Source organism: Bubalus bubalis, chromosome X (genome assembly GCF_019923935.1).
Source record: "Bubalus bubalis isolate 160015118507 breed Murrah chromosome X, NDDB_SH_1, whole genome shotgun sequence".
Classification (NCBI taxonomy): Eukaryota; Metazoa; Chordata; class Mammalia; order Artiodactyla; family Bovidae; genus Bubalus; species Bubalus bubalis.
In genome coordinates this window covers 60337820-60350793 of record NC_059181.1, presented here as the reverse complement: position 1 = coordinate 60350793, position 12974 = coordinate 60337820, and the positions used below count along the sequence as shown (strand labels likewise).

Sequence of the window (12974 nt, the reverse complement as noted above, 5' to 3'; positions counted from 1 at the left end):
GAGCATATGTGTATGCCAAAACAACTGAAAACATGACCACATAAAGTCTTGTATGTGAATATTCATGGCAGCATTATTTATGACCACTCCCAAATGGAAATAACTCAAATGTCCATCAACTGAAAAATTCATAAAGAACATATAGTATATCCATTTAGTCATATAGTCAAATATTATTTTGCCATAGAAAGGAATGAAGTACTGATACATGCTACAATAGGGATGAACATTAAAACCATTATTTTAAGTGTAAGAAAACAGTAACAAAAGGCAACATATTTTATGATTCCAGATATATGAAATGTCTAGAATAGACAAATTCATAGAGACACAAAGTAAGTTGTGGTTTTAGAGGAGAAATAGAGGAAAACAGGGAATGATTATAAATAGGTATGGGATTTATTTTTGAGGTGATGGAAGTATACTGGAATTAGATAACAGTGATGTTGCACAAATTTGTTGATATACTAAAAACTGAATTATTTACTTAAAAGGGGTGAATTTTATGATACATGAATTCTATCTCATAGTTTTTAATTTTAAAAATGGAAGTGGAGGAAGAAGTGACCGACAGAACTTTATCTATTTTTAGAGAAGTCACTGATATTTTCGGGCTTCCATGCTTTCTTCAAACAATTGCTACTTTAAATAGATTCAACACCTGGAGGAACAGTTTTTCCTACCTATCTTTTGTGTGAAAATCTCTATCTCCTGTGTTTGGTATCTGAGTTGGGGCTAAGCCTATAGTCAAGGCTCCCCGATTATGAATAAGTCTCCTAAAAAACTATTTTAATGATTATCTTAATTTTATTTGACAATGCAAAATAAAGTTCAGTTCAGTTCAGTCGCTCAGCCATGTCTGACTCTTTGCGACTCCATGAATTGCAGCACACGAGGCTTCCCTGTCCATCACCAACTCCTGGAGTTCACCCAAACTCATGTCCATCGAGTTGGTGATGCCATCCAGCCATCTCATCCTCTGTCGTCCCCTTCTCCTCCTGCCCCCAATCCCACCCAGCATCAGAGTCTTTTCCAAAGAGTCAACTCTTCGCATGAGATGGCCAAAGTATTGGAGTTTCAGCTTTAGCATCAGTCCTTCCAAAGAACACCCAGGACTGATCTCCTTTAGAATGGAGTGGTTGGATCTCCTTGCAGTCCAAGGGACTCTCAAGAGTCTTCTCCAACACCAAAGTTCAAAAGCATCAATTCTTCGGCGCTCAGCTTTCTTCACAGTCCAACTCTCACATCCATACATGACCACTGAAAAAACCATAGCCTTGACTAGACGGACCTTTTGTTGGCAAAGTCTCTGCTTTTGAATATGCTATCCAGGTTGGTCATAACTTTCCTTCCAAGGAGTAAGCGTCTTTTAATTTCATGGCTGCAGTCACCATCTGCAGTGATTTTGGAGCCCCCCAAAATACAGTCTGACACTGTTTCCACTGTTTCCCCATCTATTTCCCATGAAGTGATGGGACCAGATGCCATGATCTTAGTTTACTGAATGTTGAGTTATAAGCCAACTTTTTCACTCTCCTCTTTCCCTTTCATCAAGAGTCTTTTGAGTTCCTCTTCACTTTCTGCCATAAGGGTGGTGTCATCTGCATATCTGAGGTTATTGATATTTCTCCCAGAAATCTTGATTCCAGCTTGTGCTTCATGCAGCCCAGCGTTTCTCTTGATGTACTCTGCATATAAGTTAAATAAGCAGGGTGACATAATACAGCCTTGACGTACTGCTTTTCCTATTTGGAACCAGTCTGTTCCATGTCCAGTTCTAACTGTTGCTTCCTGATCTGCATATAGGTTTCTCAAGAGGCTGGTCAGGTGGTCTGGTATTCCCATCTCTCCCAGAATTTTCCACCGTTTATTGTGATCCACACAGTCAAAGGCTTTGGCATAGTCAATAAAGCAGAAATAGATGTTTCTCTGGAACTCTCTTGTTTTTTCAGTGATCCAGCAGATGTTGCCAATTTGATCTCTGGTTCCTCTGCCTTTTCTAAAACCAGCTTCAACATCTGGAAGTTCTCGGTTCACGTATTGCTGAAGCCTGGCTTGGAGAATTTTGAGCATCACTTTACTAGCGTGTGAGATGAGTGCAATTGTGTGGTAGTTTGAGCATTCTTTGGCATTGCCTTTCTTTGGGATTGGAATGAAAACTGATCTTTTCCAGTCTTGTGGCCACTGCTGAGTTTTCCAAATTTGCTGGCATATTGAGTGCAGCACTTCACAGCATCATCTTCCAGGATTTGAAATAGCTCAACTGGAATTCCATCACTTCCACTGGCTTTGTTCATAGTGATGCTTTTTAAGGCCCACTTGACTTCACATTCCACGATGTCTGGCTCTAGGTCAGTGATCACACCATTGTGATTATCTTGGTCGTGAAGATCTTTTTTGTACAGTTCTTCTGTGTTTTCTTGCCACCTCTTCTTAATATCTTCTGCTTCTTTTAGGTCCACACCATTTCTGTCCTTTATCGAGCCCATCTTTGCATGAAATGTTCCCTTGGTATCTCTAATTTTCTTGAAGAGCTCTCTAGTCTTTCCCATTTTGTTGTTTTCCTCTATTTCTTTGCATTGATCGCTCTTATCTATCTGTGCTCTTCTTTGGAACTCTGCATTCAGATGCTAATATCTTTCCTTTTCTCCTTTGCTTTTCTCTTCTCTTCTTTTTACAGCTATTTGTAAGGCCTCCCCAATAGCCATTTTGCTTTTTTGCATTTCTTTTCCATGGGAATGGTCTTGATCACTATCTCCTGTACAGTGTCACGAACATCCATCCATAGTTCATCAGGCACTCTATGTATCAGATCTAGTCCCTTAAATCTATTTGTCACTTCCACTGTATAATCATAAGTGATTTGATTTAGGTCAAATAAAGTAGACCAGGATATTATGCAACCTTCAACAAGTGACTTCACCTTTTTTGAACCTTAATTTCCTTTACAATGTGTACTTTTCAGGATTGTGAAGAGTTAATGAGATATGGCTAGCAAACTGCCTGGCCTGATTTAGGCCTCAGTTAATGTTAGCTTCCTCTCGTACTTTTTTCCCCGCTGGTTAAAATACACATTCTTCTTCTCTCTTTTTTTTTAACAAATGAATTATGTCTATTTTTTCTTTTTTTAATTAATTGATTTTTTAATTGAATGATAACTGCTTTACAGAATTTTGTTGTTTCTTTTCAATCCTCAACATGAATCAGCCATAGGTATACATATATCTCCTCCCCTTTGAACCTCCCTTCAGTCTCCTTCCCTATCCCACCCCTCTTGGTTGATACAGAATCCCTGTTTGAGTTTCCTCAGCCATACAGCAGATTCCCATTGGTCATCTATTTTACATATGGTAATGTAAGTTTGCAGGTGGTCATTGCAGCCATGAAATTAAAAGACGCTTACTCTTTGGAAGGAAAGTTTTGACCAACCTAGATAGCATATTCAAAAGCAGAGATGTTACTTTGCCAACAAAGGTCTGTCTAGTCAAGGCTCTGGTTTTTCCAGTAGTCATGTATGAATGTGAGAGTTGGACTGTGAAGAAAGGTAAGCACTGAAGAATTGTTGCTTTTGAAGTGTGATGTTGGAGACGACTCTTGAGAGTCCCTTGGACTATAAGGAGATCCAACCAGTCCATTCTCAAGGAGATTGGTCCTGAGTGTTCTTTGGAAGGACTGATGCTAAAACTGAAACTCCAGTACTTTGGCCACCTCATGTGAAGAGCTGACTCTTTGGAAAAGGCTCTGATGCTGGGTGGGATTGGGGGCAGGAGGATTAGAGGACGACAGCAGATGAGATGGCTGGATCACATCACCAGCTCAATGGACGTGAGTTTGAGTGAACTCCGGGAGTTGGTAATGGACAGGGAGGCCTGGCGTGCTGCAATTCGTGGGGTCGCAAAGAGTCCGACACGACTGAGCGACTGAACTGAACTGAATGTAAGTTTCTATGTTTCTCTTTCCTTATATTTCACCCTCTCCTCCCCTCTCCCCATGTCCATAAGTCTATTCTCTATGTCTGCTTCTCCATTGCTGCCCTGTAAAAAAATTCTTCAGTACCATTTTTCTAGATTCCGTATATATGCGTTGGAATATGATATTTATCTTTCTCTTTCTGACTTACTTCTCTCTGTATAATAGGCTCTAAATTCATCCACCTCACTAGAACTGACTGAAATATGTTCCTTTTTATGGCTAAGTCATATTCCATTGTGTATATGAACCACAACTTATTTATCCATTTATCTGTCAATGGAAATCTAGGTTGCTTCCATGTTCTAGCTATTGTAAATAGTGTTGCAGTAAACAATGGGATACATATGTCTTTTTCAATTTGGGTTTTCTCAGGGTATATGTCTAGGTTTTCTCAGGGTATATGTCTAGGAGTGGAATTGCTGGGTCATATGGTGGTTTCATTCCTAGTATTTTTTTTAATTAATTCATTTTTTATTGAAGAATAATTTCTTTATGGAATTTTGCTGTTTTCTGTCAAACCTCAACATGAATGAGCCGTAGGTATACATATATCCCCTTCCTTTTGAACCTCCCTCCCATCTCCCTCCCCATCCCACCCCTCTAGGTTGATACAGAGCCCCTGTTTGAGTTTCCTGAGCCATACAGCAAATTCCCATTGGCTATCTATTTTACATATGGTAATGTAAGTTTCCATGGTATTCTTTCCATACATCTCACCCTCTCTGCCCTCTCCCAATGTCCATAAGTCTATTCTCTCTGTCTGTTTCTCCATTGCTGCCCTGTAAGTAAGTTGTTCAGTACCATTTTTTCTAGATTCTGTATATATGTGTTAGAATACAGTGTTTATCTTTTTCTTTCTGACTCACTTCACTGTGTTCTAGGTTCTAGGTTCATCTACCTCATCAAAACTGGCCCAAATGTGTTCCTTTTTATGGATGAGTAATATTCCATTGTGTGTGTGTGTATATATATATATATATATACCACGACTTCTTTATCCATTTGTCTGTCAATGGACACCGAGATTGCTTCCATGTTCTAGCTATTGTAAATAGTACTGCAATGAACAATGGAATACATGTGTCTCTTTCAGTTTTGATTTCCTCAGGGTATATGCCTAGGAGTGGGATTGCTGGGTCATATGGTGGTTTTATTCCTAGTTTTTTAAGGAATCTCCATACCATCTTCCATAGTGGCTGTATCAATTTACATTCCCACCAACAGTGTAAGAGCGTTCCTTTTTCTCCACACCCTCTCCAGCATTTATTGTTTGTAGACTTTTTGATGATGGCCATTCTGGCTGGTGTGAGATGATATCTAATTATAGTTTTGATTTGCATTTCTCTAATAATGAGCAATGTTAAACATCTTTTCATGTGTTTTCTAGCCTTCTGTCTGTCTTCTTTGGAGAAAAGTCCGTTTAGGTCTTTTTCCCACTTTTTGATTGGGTTGTTTGTTTTTCTGGTATTGAGTTGTATGAGTTGCTTGTATATTTTGAAAATTAATCCTTTGTCAGTTGTTTTATTGATTTTCTCCCATTCTAAGGGTTGTCTATTTACCTTGCTTTTAGTTTCCTTTGCTAGGCAAAAGCTTTTAAGTTTAATCAGGTCCCACTTGTTTACTTTTGTTTTTATTTCCATTACTCTAGGAGGCAGATCATAGAGGATCTTGCTTTGATTTATGTTATCGAGTGTTCTGCCTATATTTTCCTCTAAGAGTTTTATAGTTTCTGGTCTTACATTTAGGTCTTTAATTCATTTTGAGTTTATGTAAAAAGCACATTCTTTACAGATAAGAGGTCACTCAGTTTTGTCCTGGCTTTCTGCCCAGCAATAGATTGCCTCTAGAAATAAACCATGGGTGAGGTATATTTTTTTCCTGTGTGTCACTTGCTTTGCCTCATCTAATACTTGGCATGCTATAGGTACTCAGTGAGTTTAGATTTCCTATGTGACAACGCAAGCTTTTTACATGAATTTACCAGTGTGGTGCTGAGAGGATTGCAGGATGTCAGCATTAGTCTGTGACAAGCTAGCATTCTTAGTGCTCCTTTGGAGACTGTGTGGTTTCTATTAATTGTTGTGCTGAGAGGCAGAGAGCTTAACACAAATAACGAGTGAGTCTTCCATCCCTCATAAGGCTTTTCAACTCCTGATTTTCAGTTAAGCCTTGCAGGATTTTTCCATATCTTTAACATCATCTTTTAATATGTAGTACTGAAATGCTTAAGCAGTATCAAAGAACTTATAATTTACAGAGTCAGTCTTAGATTCCAATTTTCTTGGGAATGATTTACTTTTTATTGGACTGTCTAAATGCATTATAGATTAACATTTGAAAGGCATATTCACTGTTGACTATTGTGTTCCTTCTTCTTTTCAAAAATTAATGTAGTTTATACATGTGAAAAATATTGAGGAGAAAAAAAAATTAACTGGTATACAGGTGAGTTTTAAGTGCCATTGTCTGAGCATTAGCTCCCAGAGCCTTTAGCTATACCAATAGGAACTACCCTTTGCATAGGTGAAGTTGTTCAAGGTTATATTTGAAGAAGCTGAAACTGCTGAGACAAAATCCTGACTTGCTTTTTTGACACTGTGTTGTTCATTCTTATTTCTGAGCAGATTAAATTAAAATCACAGACATCTTACTCTTTACCTTCTCTCCCACCTCTAGGAGCGGAAAAAGAAATTTGAAAAGGATGGAGAGAGGTTTTATTCCTTGCTGGATCGGCACTTACATCTGTCTTCCAAAAAGAAAGAATCTCAGTTACAAGAGGTATGTTCAAAAAGCCTGTCCCTGCCTTCTATTACCAGGTATGCCTTGGTACATGGCAGCTTCCTATTGCAAGGGTTTTCTCTTACTCTGCCTCAGCAGAGAACCATGTATAATGGTTGTGCTTGCAGATTCAACTATGGCCAGGGTCTCAGGACTCCTGAGTTCTTAAGTCAGCTCCTCCACAAACTCACAGTGTGACTTTGGATAAGATATTTCTTTCCTGGCCTCAGTTTCTCTGTCAAAGGAAGTGCGGTACTACTCACAGATCCCTTCCAGTTCTAAGTTTGTGATTCCAGATGAGGTTATAGAGTTAAACTAGCATTGTAGGACAGAAGAAGATGGTGAAGGAGTAAGATGGGGAGATCACCTGCCTCCCACAAATACATAAAAAATTCATCAGAATATGGAACAAGTCCTACAGAACAGCTTCTAAATGACAGCAGAAGACTCCAAACCTCCAAAAAAGCAAGCAAATCTCCTTAGAATGAGGTAGGACAAAGGATAAACACACACACACACACAAAGACAAAGGACTTCAGGGCGGGAGCTTGTGTCCCAAGAGAGGTAGGGAGTCATGAATGAGGAAAAGTTTCTAAGCACTTATAAAGCCCCTCACAGGCGGGACCAAGGGGGGAGCTGTGAAACTTCAGAGTGCTGTGCAACAGCAGCGACTCAGAAGGCAAAATACTGAGAAAGCTGCCTAACAGCACTTCTCAGCCCATAAGCAGCTTACAAGCCCCAACCTGGAATGGGGGAGTGGCCGTGCAGGGAGTCAAGGCTCCAATGAAGATCCCAGGGAGAGGAAGGGGGCTGGTGGTCTTGATGATGTGTGCTTAGAGTGCTACTTTGACAAGGTTGTGGAATTAGACATGCCTGCCACTGCCAAAGCCAGGAAAGGTTCTGGAAGCAACAGACAAAACACTGCTGATACATTGCCAGTCCCAGAGGTTGCAGCTCGCACCAGGCCATGAGCAGGCACAGGTTACTGCCCACACCTTGCAGGGAGCTTTAACAGCTTGGCTCTTTCTAGAGACCCATGAACTGGGGTCCCTAGACCCCAGTTTTCTCTGGGAAAATTCACAAGCTGCCTTAGACTGTAACAGCATCCAACAGCTTACTACTTTCATAGGCATTCCCCTGTACAACTCATATGTGGCTGCCATATCCTCCTCTCTCCCCAGCCCAAGAGAGCAAGTGAGCATTAATGAGCCTCAGCTTTCACTCTCTTGTGTCCAGGTGGGGAACAGACTGTGGACTCTAGGAGAAACTGTGAACTTTAGGAGCTACTATGAACTGAATTGAGGCCAGATGTGAGACTGACTCCATGCTGCCCACAAGTTTCAGAGACCTTCCTGGAAGTATTAGAAGACTTTGGTGTAGGTTTCACTGAGTATTCTGGGCTGCTGAGTGTTGCCTTTACCACTAGTATAGGGAACTTGTCTTTTGCATTGTGTGGCTTGTAAGGTCTTGGAGCTTCAATAGGCAACGAGCCTGAACCCCTGAGGTAGAGACGCAAGCCCAAGGCTTTGAACCACTAGAGTATACCTGACCCTAGGGAACATTAATAGATAAGAGACCCTGAAAGGCCTCCATCTCAACACCAAAGCCAAGCCCATCCAAAGGACAGCAAACACCAATACCCACCCCATGCTAATCCTTCAAGAAAACAGAAACAAAACATTACACACTAGCAGACAGGCTGCCCAAAGCGACACTGAACCCATAGACACCCCAAAACCTACTGGTCATGGTGCTACCCATCAGAGAGATGAGATCCAGTTCCATCAACCAGAACACAGGCACAAGTCCCCCCAACCAGAAAACCTTTACATGGCACTGGTCCAACCTCATTCATGGGCGACTGACTCCACAACTAAGAATAATGACCTTGAGACTTTTTTCTTTTTTTAAAAATCACAATCTTTATTTCCATTATATACTTCTACCTCTGCACTGGCCTTCTGTGGTGCTGTGGATTTTTTTTTTTCCTTTTTGAATTTTTTGTTTTTCTTCTGTTTGACTGTTTTTAAAAAATTATTCTTTTCCTGCTGCAGTTGTTTAATATAATTAAATAATTTTTACATACTTCTATTTAACCTCATTTTTCTTTTTTCTTCCTTTTCTTTTTATTTTTTTCCCCCTTATTTTATTCTTTTTTCACCGTGTTTGTTAATTTGTTTTGTTTTCTTTGCTTTATTCCCCAATTGGCACTCTGCTTTGATTCTGTTTTCCAGTTTAAGTTTTAATTGGCTCTGTTTTCAATTGGTTAATATCATTTTTGGTTTCCTTTGCTTGCCAAGTCAGTCTCTTGTACTTTCATTTCTTTGGAATATTTTTGTTATGTTTGTGTATGTGTTAAGTATGTGTATGTGTATATGTTCCACTGTTTTTGTAATTATCTGTTTGATTTGTATTTACCATTTGTCTGGGTTTGTCTTTTGTTTCTTTCAGTGTTTTGTTATTCATCTCTGTGTGTTTGTTTTAATCCCATTTAATGCCATAACAAACAACTTGAGGAATCTCAGTCCCCTGACCAGGGATTGGGCCTGAGACTTTGGAGTGGGAGTACTGAATCCAGGACCTCAGAGTGCCAGAGAACTCCTAATCCCAGGGAGTATTAATTAGTGAGAAAGTCCATGAAGGCCTACACCTGTATACAAAACCTAGAATCACACAGCTGCCGACGGCAACCAGTGCAGGATGCCTCACCCAAGCAACAAACAAGACAAAAACACAAAAACAGTCATCAGCAGACAGGATTCCCTCAGACACTCCAAAATATACCACCTCACACAACCCTGCCTATCAGAGGGGGAGAAAATGCAGGCACAAGTCACCCACAACACGAAGGCAACACAAACCACTAGACCAACATTAACTATTGAGGGCAGAACCCAAAAGGAAGAAGAAATACAACCATAAAGCCTTGGAAAAGAAGACCTCAAACACATTAAGTGAGAAAAAAATGAAAAGACAGAGAAATACAGCACAAATGAAGGAACAAGGTAGAATTTCACAAGACCAAACAAATGAAGAGGAAATAGGCAAACTACCTGAAAAAGAATTCAAAGTAATGATATTAAAGATGTACCAAGGCCTCAAAAATAGAATGGAGAAAATGCAAGAATAAATTAACACACTTAACAAGGACCTAGAGGAAATAAACAGATGAATAGCACAATTACTGAAATTAAAAGTACTCTGGAAGTAATCAATAGTGGAATAACTGAGGCAGAACAGATAAGTGAGCTGGAAGATAGAATGGTGGAAATAACTGCTAAAGAGCAGAATAAAGGAATGGAATCAAAATAATTAAGGATAACCTCAGAGACATCTGGGACAATGTTAAATGTACCAACATTCTAATTATAGTGGTCTCAGATAAAGAAGAGAAAAATAAGGGGTCTGAGAAAATTTTTGAAAAGGTTATGGTTAAAAAAAACTTACCCAATATGGGAAAGAAAATAGTCAATCAAGTCCAAGAAGCGCAGAGAGTTCCATACAGGATAAATGCAAGGAGAAACATGTCAAGACACATACTAATCAAACTAACAAATAGTAAATACAAAGAAAAAAAATTAAAAGCAGCAAGGGGAAAGGAACAAGTAATGTACAAGGGGAAACCCATATGATTAACAGCTGATCTTTCAGCAGAAACTCTGCAGGCCAGAAGGAAATGGCAGGATATATTTAAAGTACTGAAAGAAAAAAAAAAATCCATAACCAAGATTGCACTACCTGGCAAGGATCTTATTCAAAACTGATAAAGAAAACAAAAGTGTTACAGACAAGCAAAATTTAAGTGAGTTTAGCACCACCAAACCAGCTTTACAACAAATGTTAAAGGCATTACTATAGGCTATGGTTTTTCCAGTGGTCATGTATGGATGTGAGAGTTGGACCATAAAGAAAGCTGACCACTGAAGAATTGATGCTTTTGAACTGTGGTGTTGGAGAAGACTCTTGAGAGTCCCTTGGACTGCAAGGAGATCCAACCAGTCCATTCTGAAGGACATAACCCCTGGGTGTTCTTTGGAAGGAATGATGCTAAAGCTGAAACTGCAGTACTTTGGCCACCTCATGCGAAGAGTTAACTCATTGGAAAAGACTCTGACACTGGGAGGGGTTGGAGGCAGGAGGAGAAGGGGACGACAGAGGATGAGATGGCTGGATGGTATCACTGACTCGATGGACATGAGTCTGAGTGAACTCCAGGAGTTGGTGATGAACAGGGAGGCCTGGTGTGCTGTGATTCATGGGGTCGCAAAGAGTCAGACACGACTGAGCGACTGTACTGAACTGATAGGCAAGAAACACAAGAGAAAGAAGAGACCTACAAAAACAAACCAAAATAATTATGAAAATGGCAGTAGGAACATATATAAAAATAATTACTTTAAATGTAAATGAATTAAACACCACAACTAATAAACTCAGACTGGCTGAATGGATACAAAAACAAGACCCATATATATGATGTCTACAAGAAACCCACTTTAAGATCTAGCGACACATAAAGACTGAAAGTAAGAGGATGGAAAAAAGATATTCTATGCAAATAGAAATCAAAAGAAAGCCAGGGTGTCAATTCTCAAATCAGACAAAACAGACTTTAAAATAAAAAATATTACAAGAGATAAAAAAGGACAATATATAATGATCAAGGGATTAATCCAAGAAGACATAAAAATTTTAAATATTTATGCACCCAACATTGGAACACCTCAATACATAAGGCAAACTCTAACAGACATACAAGAGGAAATTTACAGTAACACAATAATAGTAGGCGACTGTAACATCCCACTTACACCATAGGACATATCATCAAATAAGAAAATTGAAAAGGAAACACAAACCTTAATTGAAATTTTAGACAAAATGGACCTAATTGATATATTCAGGACATTCCATCCAAATGCAGGAGAATACACTTTCTTCTCAAGTGAACATGGAACATTCTCCAGTATAGACCACATCTTGGATCACAAATCAAGCCTAAGTGAACTGAAGAAAATTGGAATCATATCAAGCATCTTTCCTGACCATAACACTGTGAGACTAGATATCAGTTACAGAAGAAAAAAGACTGTGAAAGCACACACATAGAGATTAAACAATACATTTCTAAGTAATGAATAGGTTATTGAAGGAAGAAGGGAAGTTAAAATATGCCTAGGTAAAAAATGACAGCAAAAATATGACAACCCAAAGCCTGTGATATGCAGCAAAAGCAGTTCTAAGAAGGAAGTTTATAGCAATGCAATCTTACCTCAAAAAAATAAGAAAAACATTGAATAGACAAATTAACTTTACACTTAAATAACAGCTGGAAAAAGAATAACACAAAATACCAAAGTTAGTAGAAGGGAAGAAATCATAATATCAGAGCGAAAAGAAATGAAGGAAACAATAGTAAAGATTAATAAAACTAAAAGCTGGTTCTCTGAGAACAGAAACAATATTGGAAAAAACCATTGTCCAGACTCATCAAGAAAAAAAGGGAGAAAAATCAAATGAACAAAATTAGGAATGAAAATGGAGAGGTTAGAACAGGAAAATGCAGAAATACAAAGGATCATAAGAGATAATTAAGAGCAACTATATGCCAAATATGGACAAACTGGAGGAAATGGATAGATTCTTTGAAAAGTTCAGCCTTCCAAGATTGAACCAGGAAGAAATAGAAATTATGAATAAACCAATCACAAACACTGAAATTGAAACTGTGATAAAATGTCTCCCCAAAAAACAGAAACCCAGGGCCAAATGGCTTCACAGAATTCTGTCAAACATTTAGAGAAGAGCTAATGCCTATTCTTCTGAAACTCTTCCAAAAAATTGCAGAGAAAGGAATACTTGCGAATACATTCTGTGAGGTCACCATCACCCTGATATGAAAACCAGACAAAGACATCACACAAAAAAAGAAAATTACAGGCCAATATCACAGATGAACATAGATGCAAACACCCTCAACAAAATTCTAGCAAACAGAATTCAACAAAAGATTAAAATATCATACACCATGATCAAGTCAGGTTTATCCCAGTTATGCATGGATTCTTTAATACACACAAGTCAATCAATGGGAGACATCATGTTAATAAATAAAGAGATAAAATCCATATGAAAATCTCAATAGATGCAGAAAAATTTTGACAGAATTCAATACCCATTTATGATAAAACTTCAAAAATTGGACATAAAAGGAACTTTACATA

At 38.7% G+C, this 12974-nt stretch overlaps 1 protein-coding gene across 4 annotated transcripts in view; it reads left to right on the top strand.

Moving 5' to 3' along the window:
- OPHN1 (oligophrenin 1) overlaps positions 1–12974 on the top strand; it is a 613395-nt gene that overhangs the window by 292851 nt on the left and 307570 nt on the right. For all 4 annotated transcript variants that reach the window (XM_044937016.2, XM_044937015.2, XM_025276610.3 and 1 more), the window contains one exon: positions 6649–6750. In XM_044937016.2, the coding sequence (XP_044792951.1) occupies positions 6649–6750 (102 nt within the window). The remainder of the gene's footprint in view (positions 1–6648; positions 6751–12974) is intronic.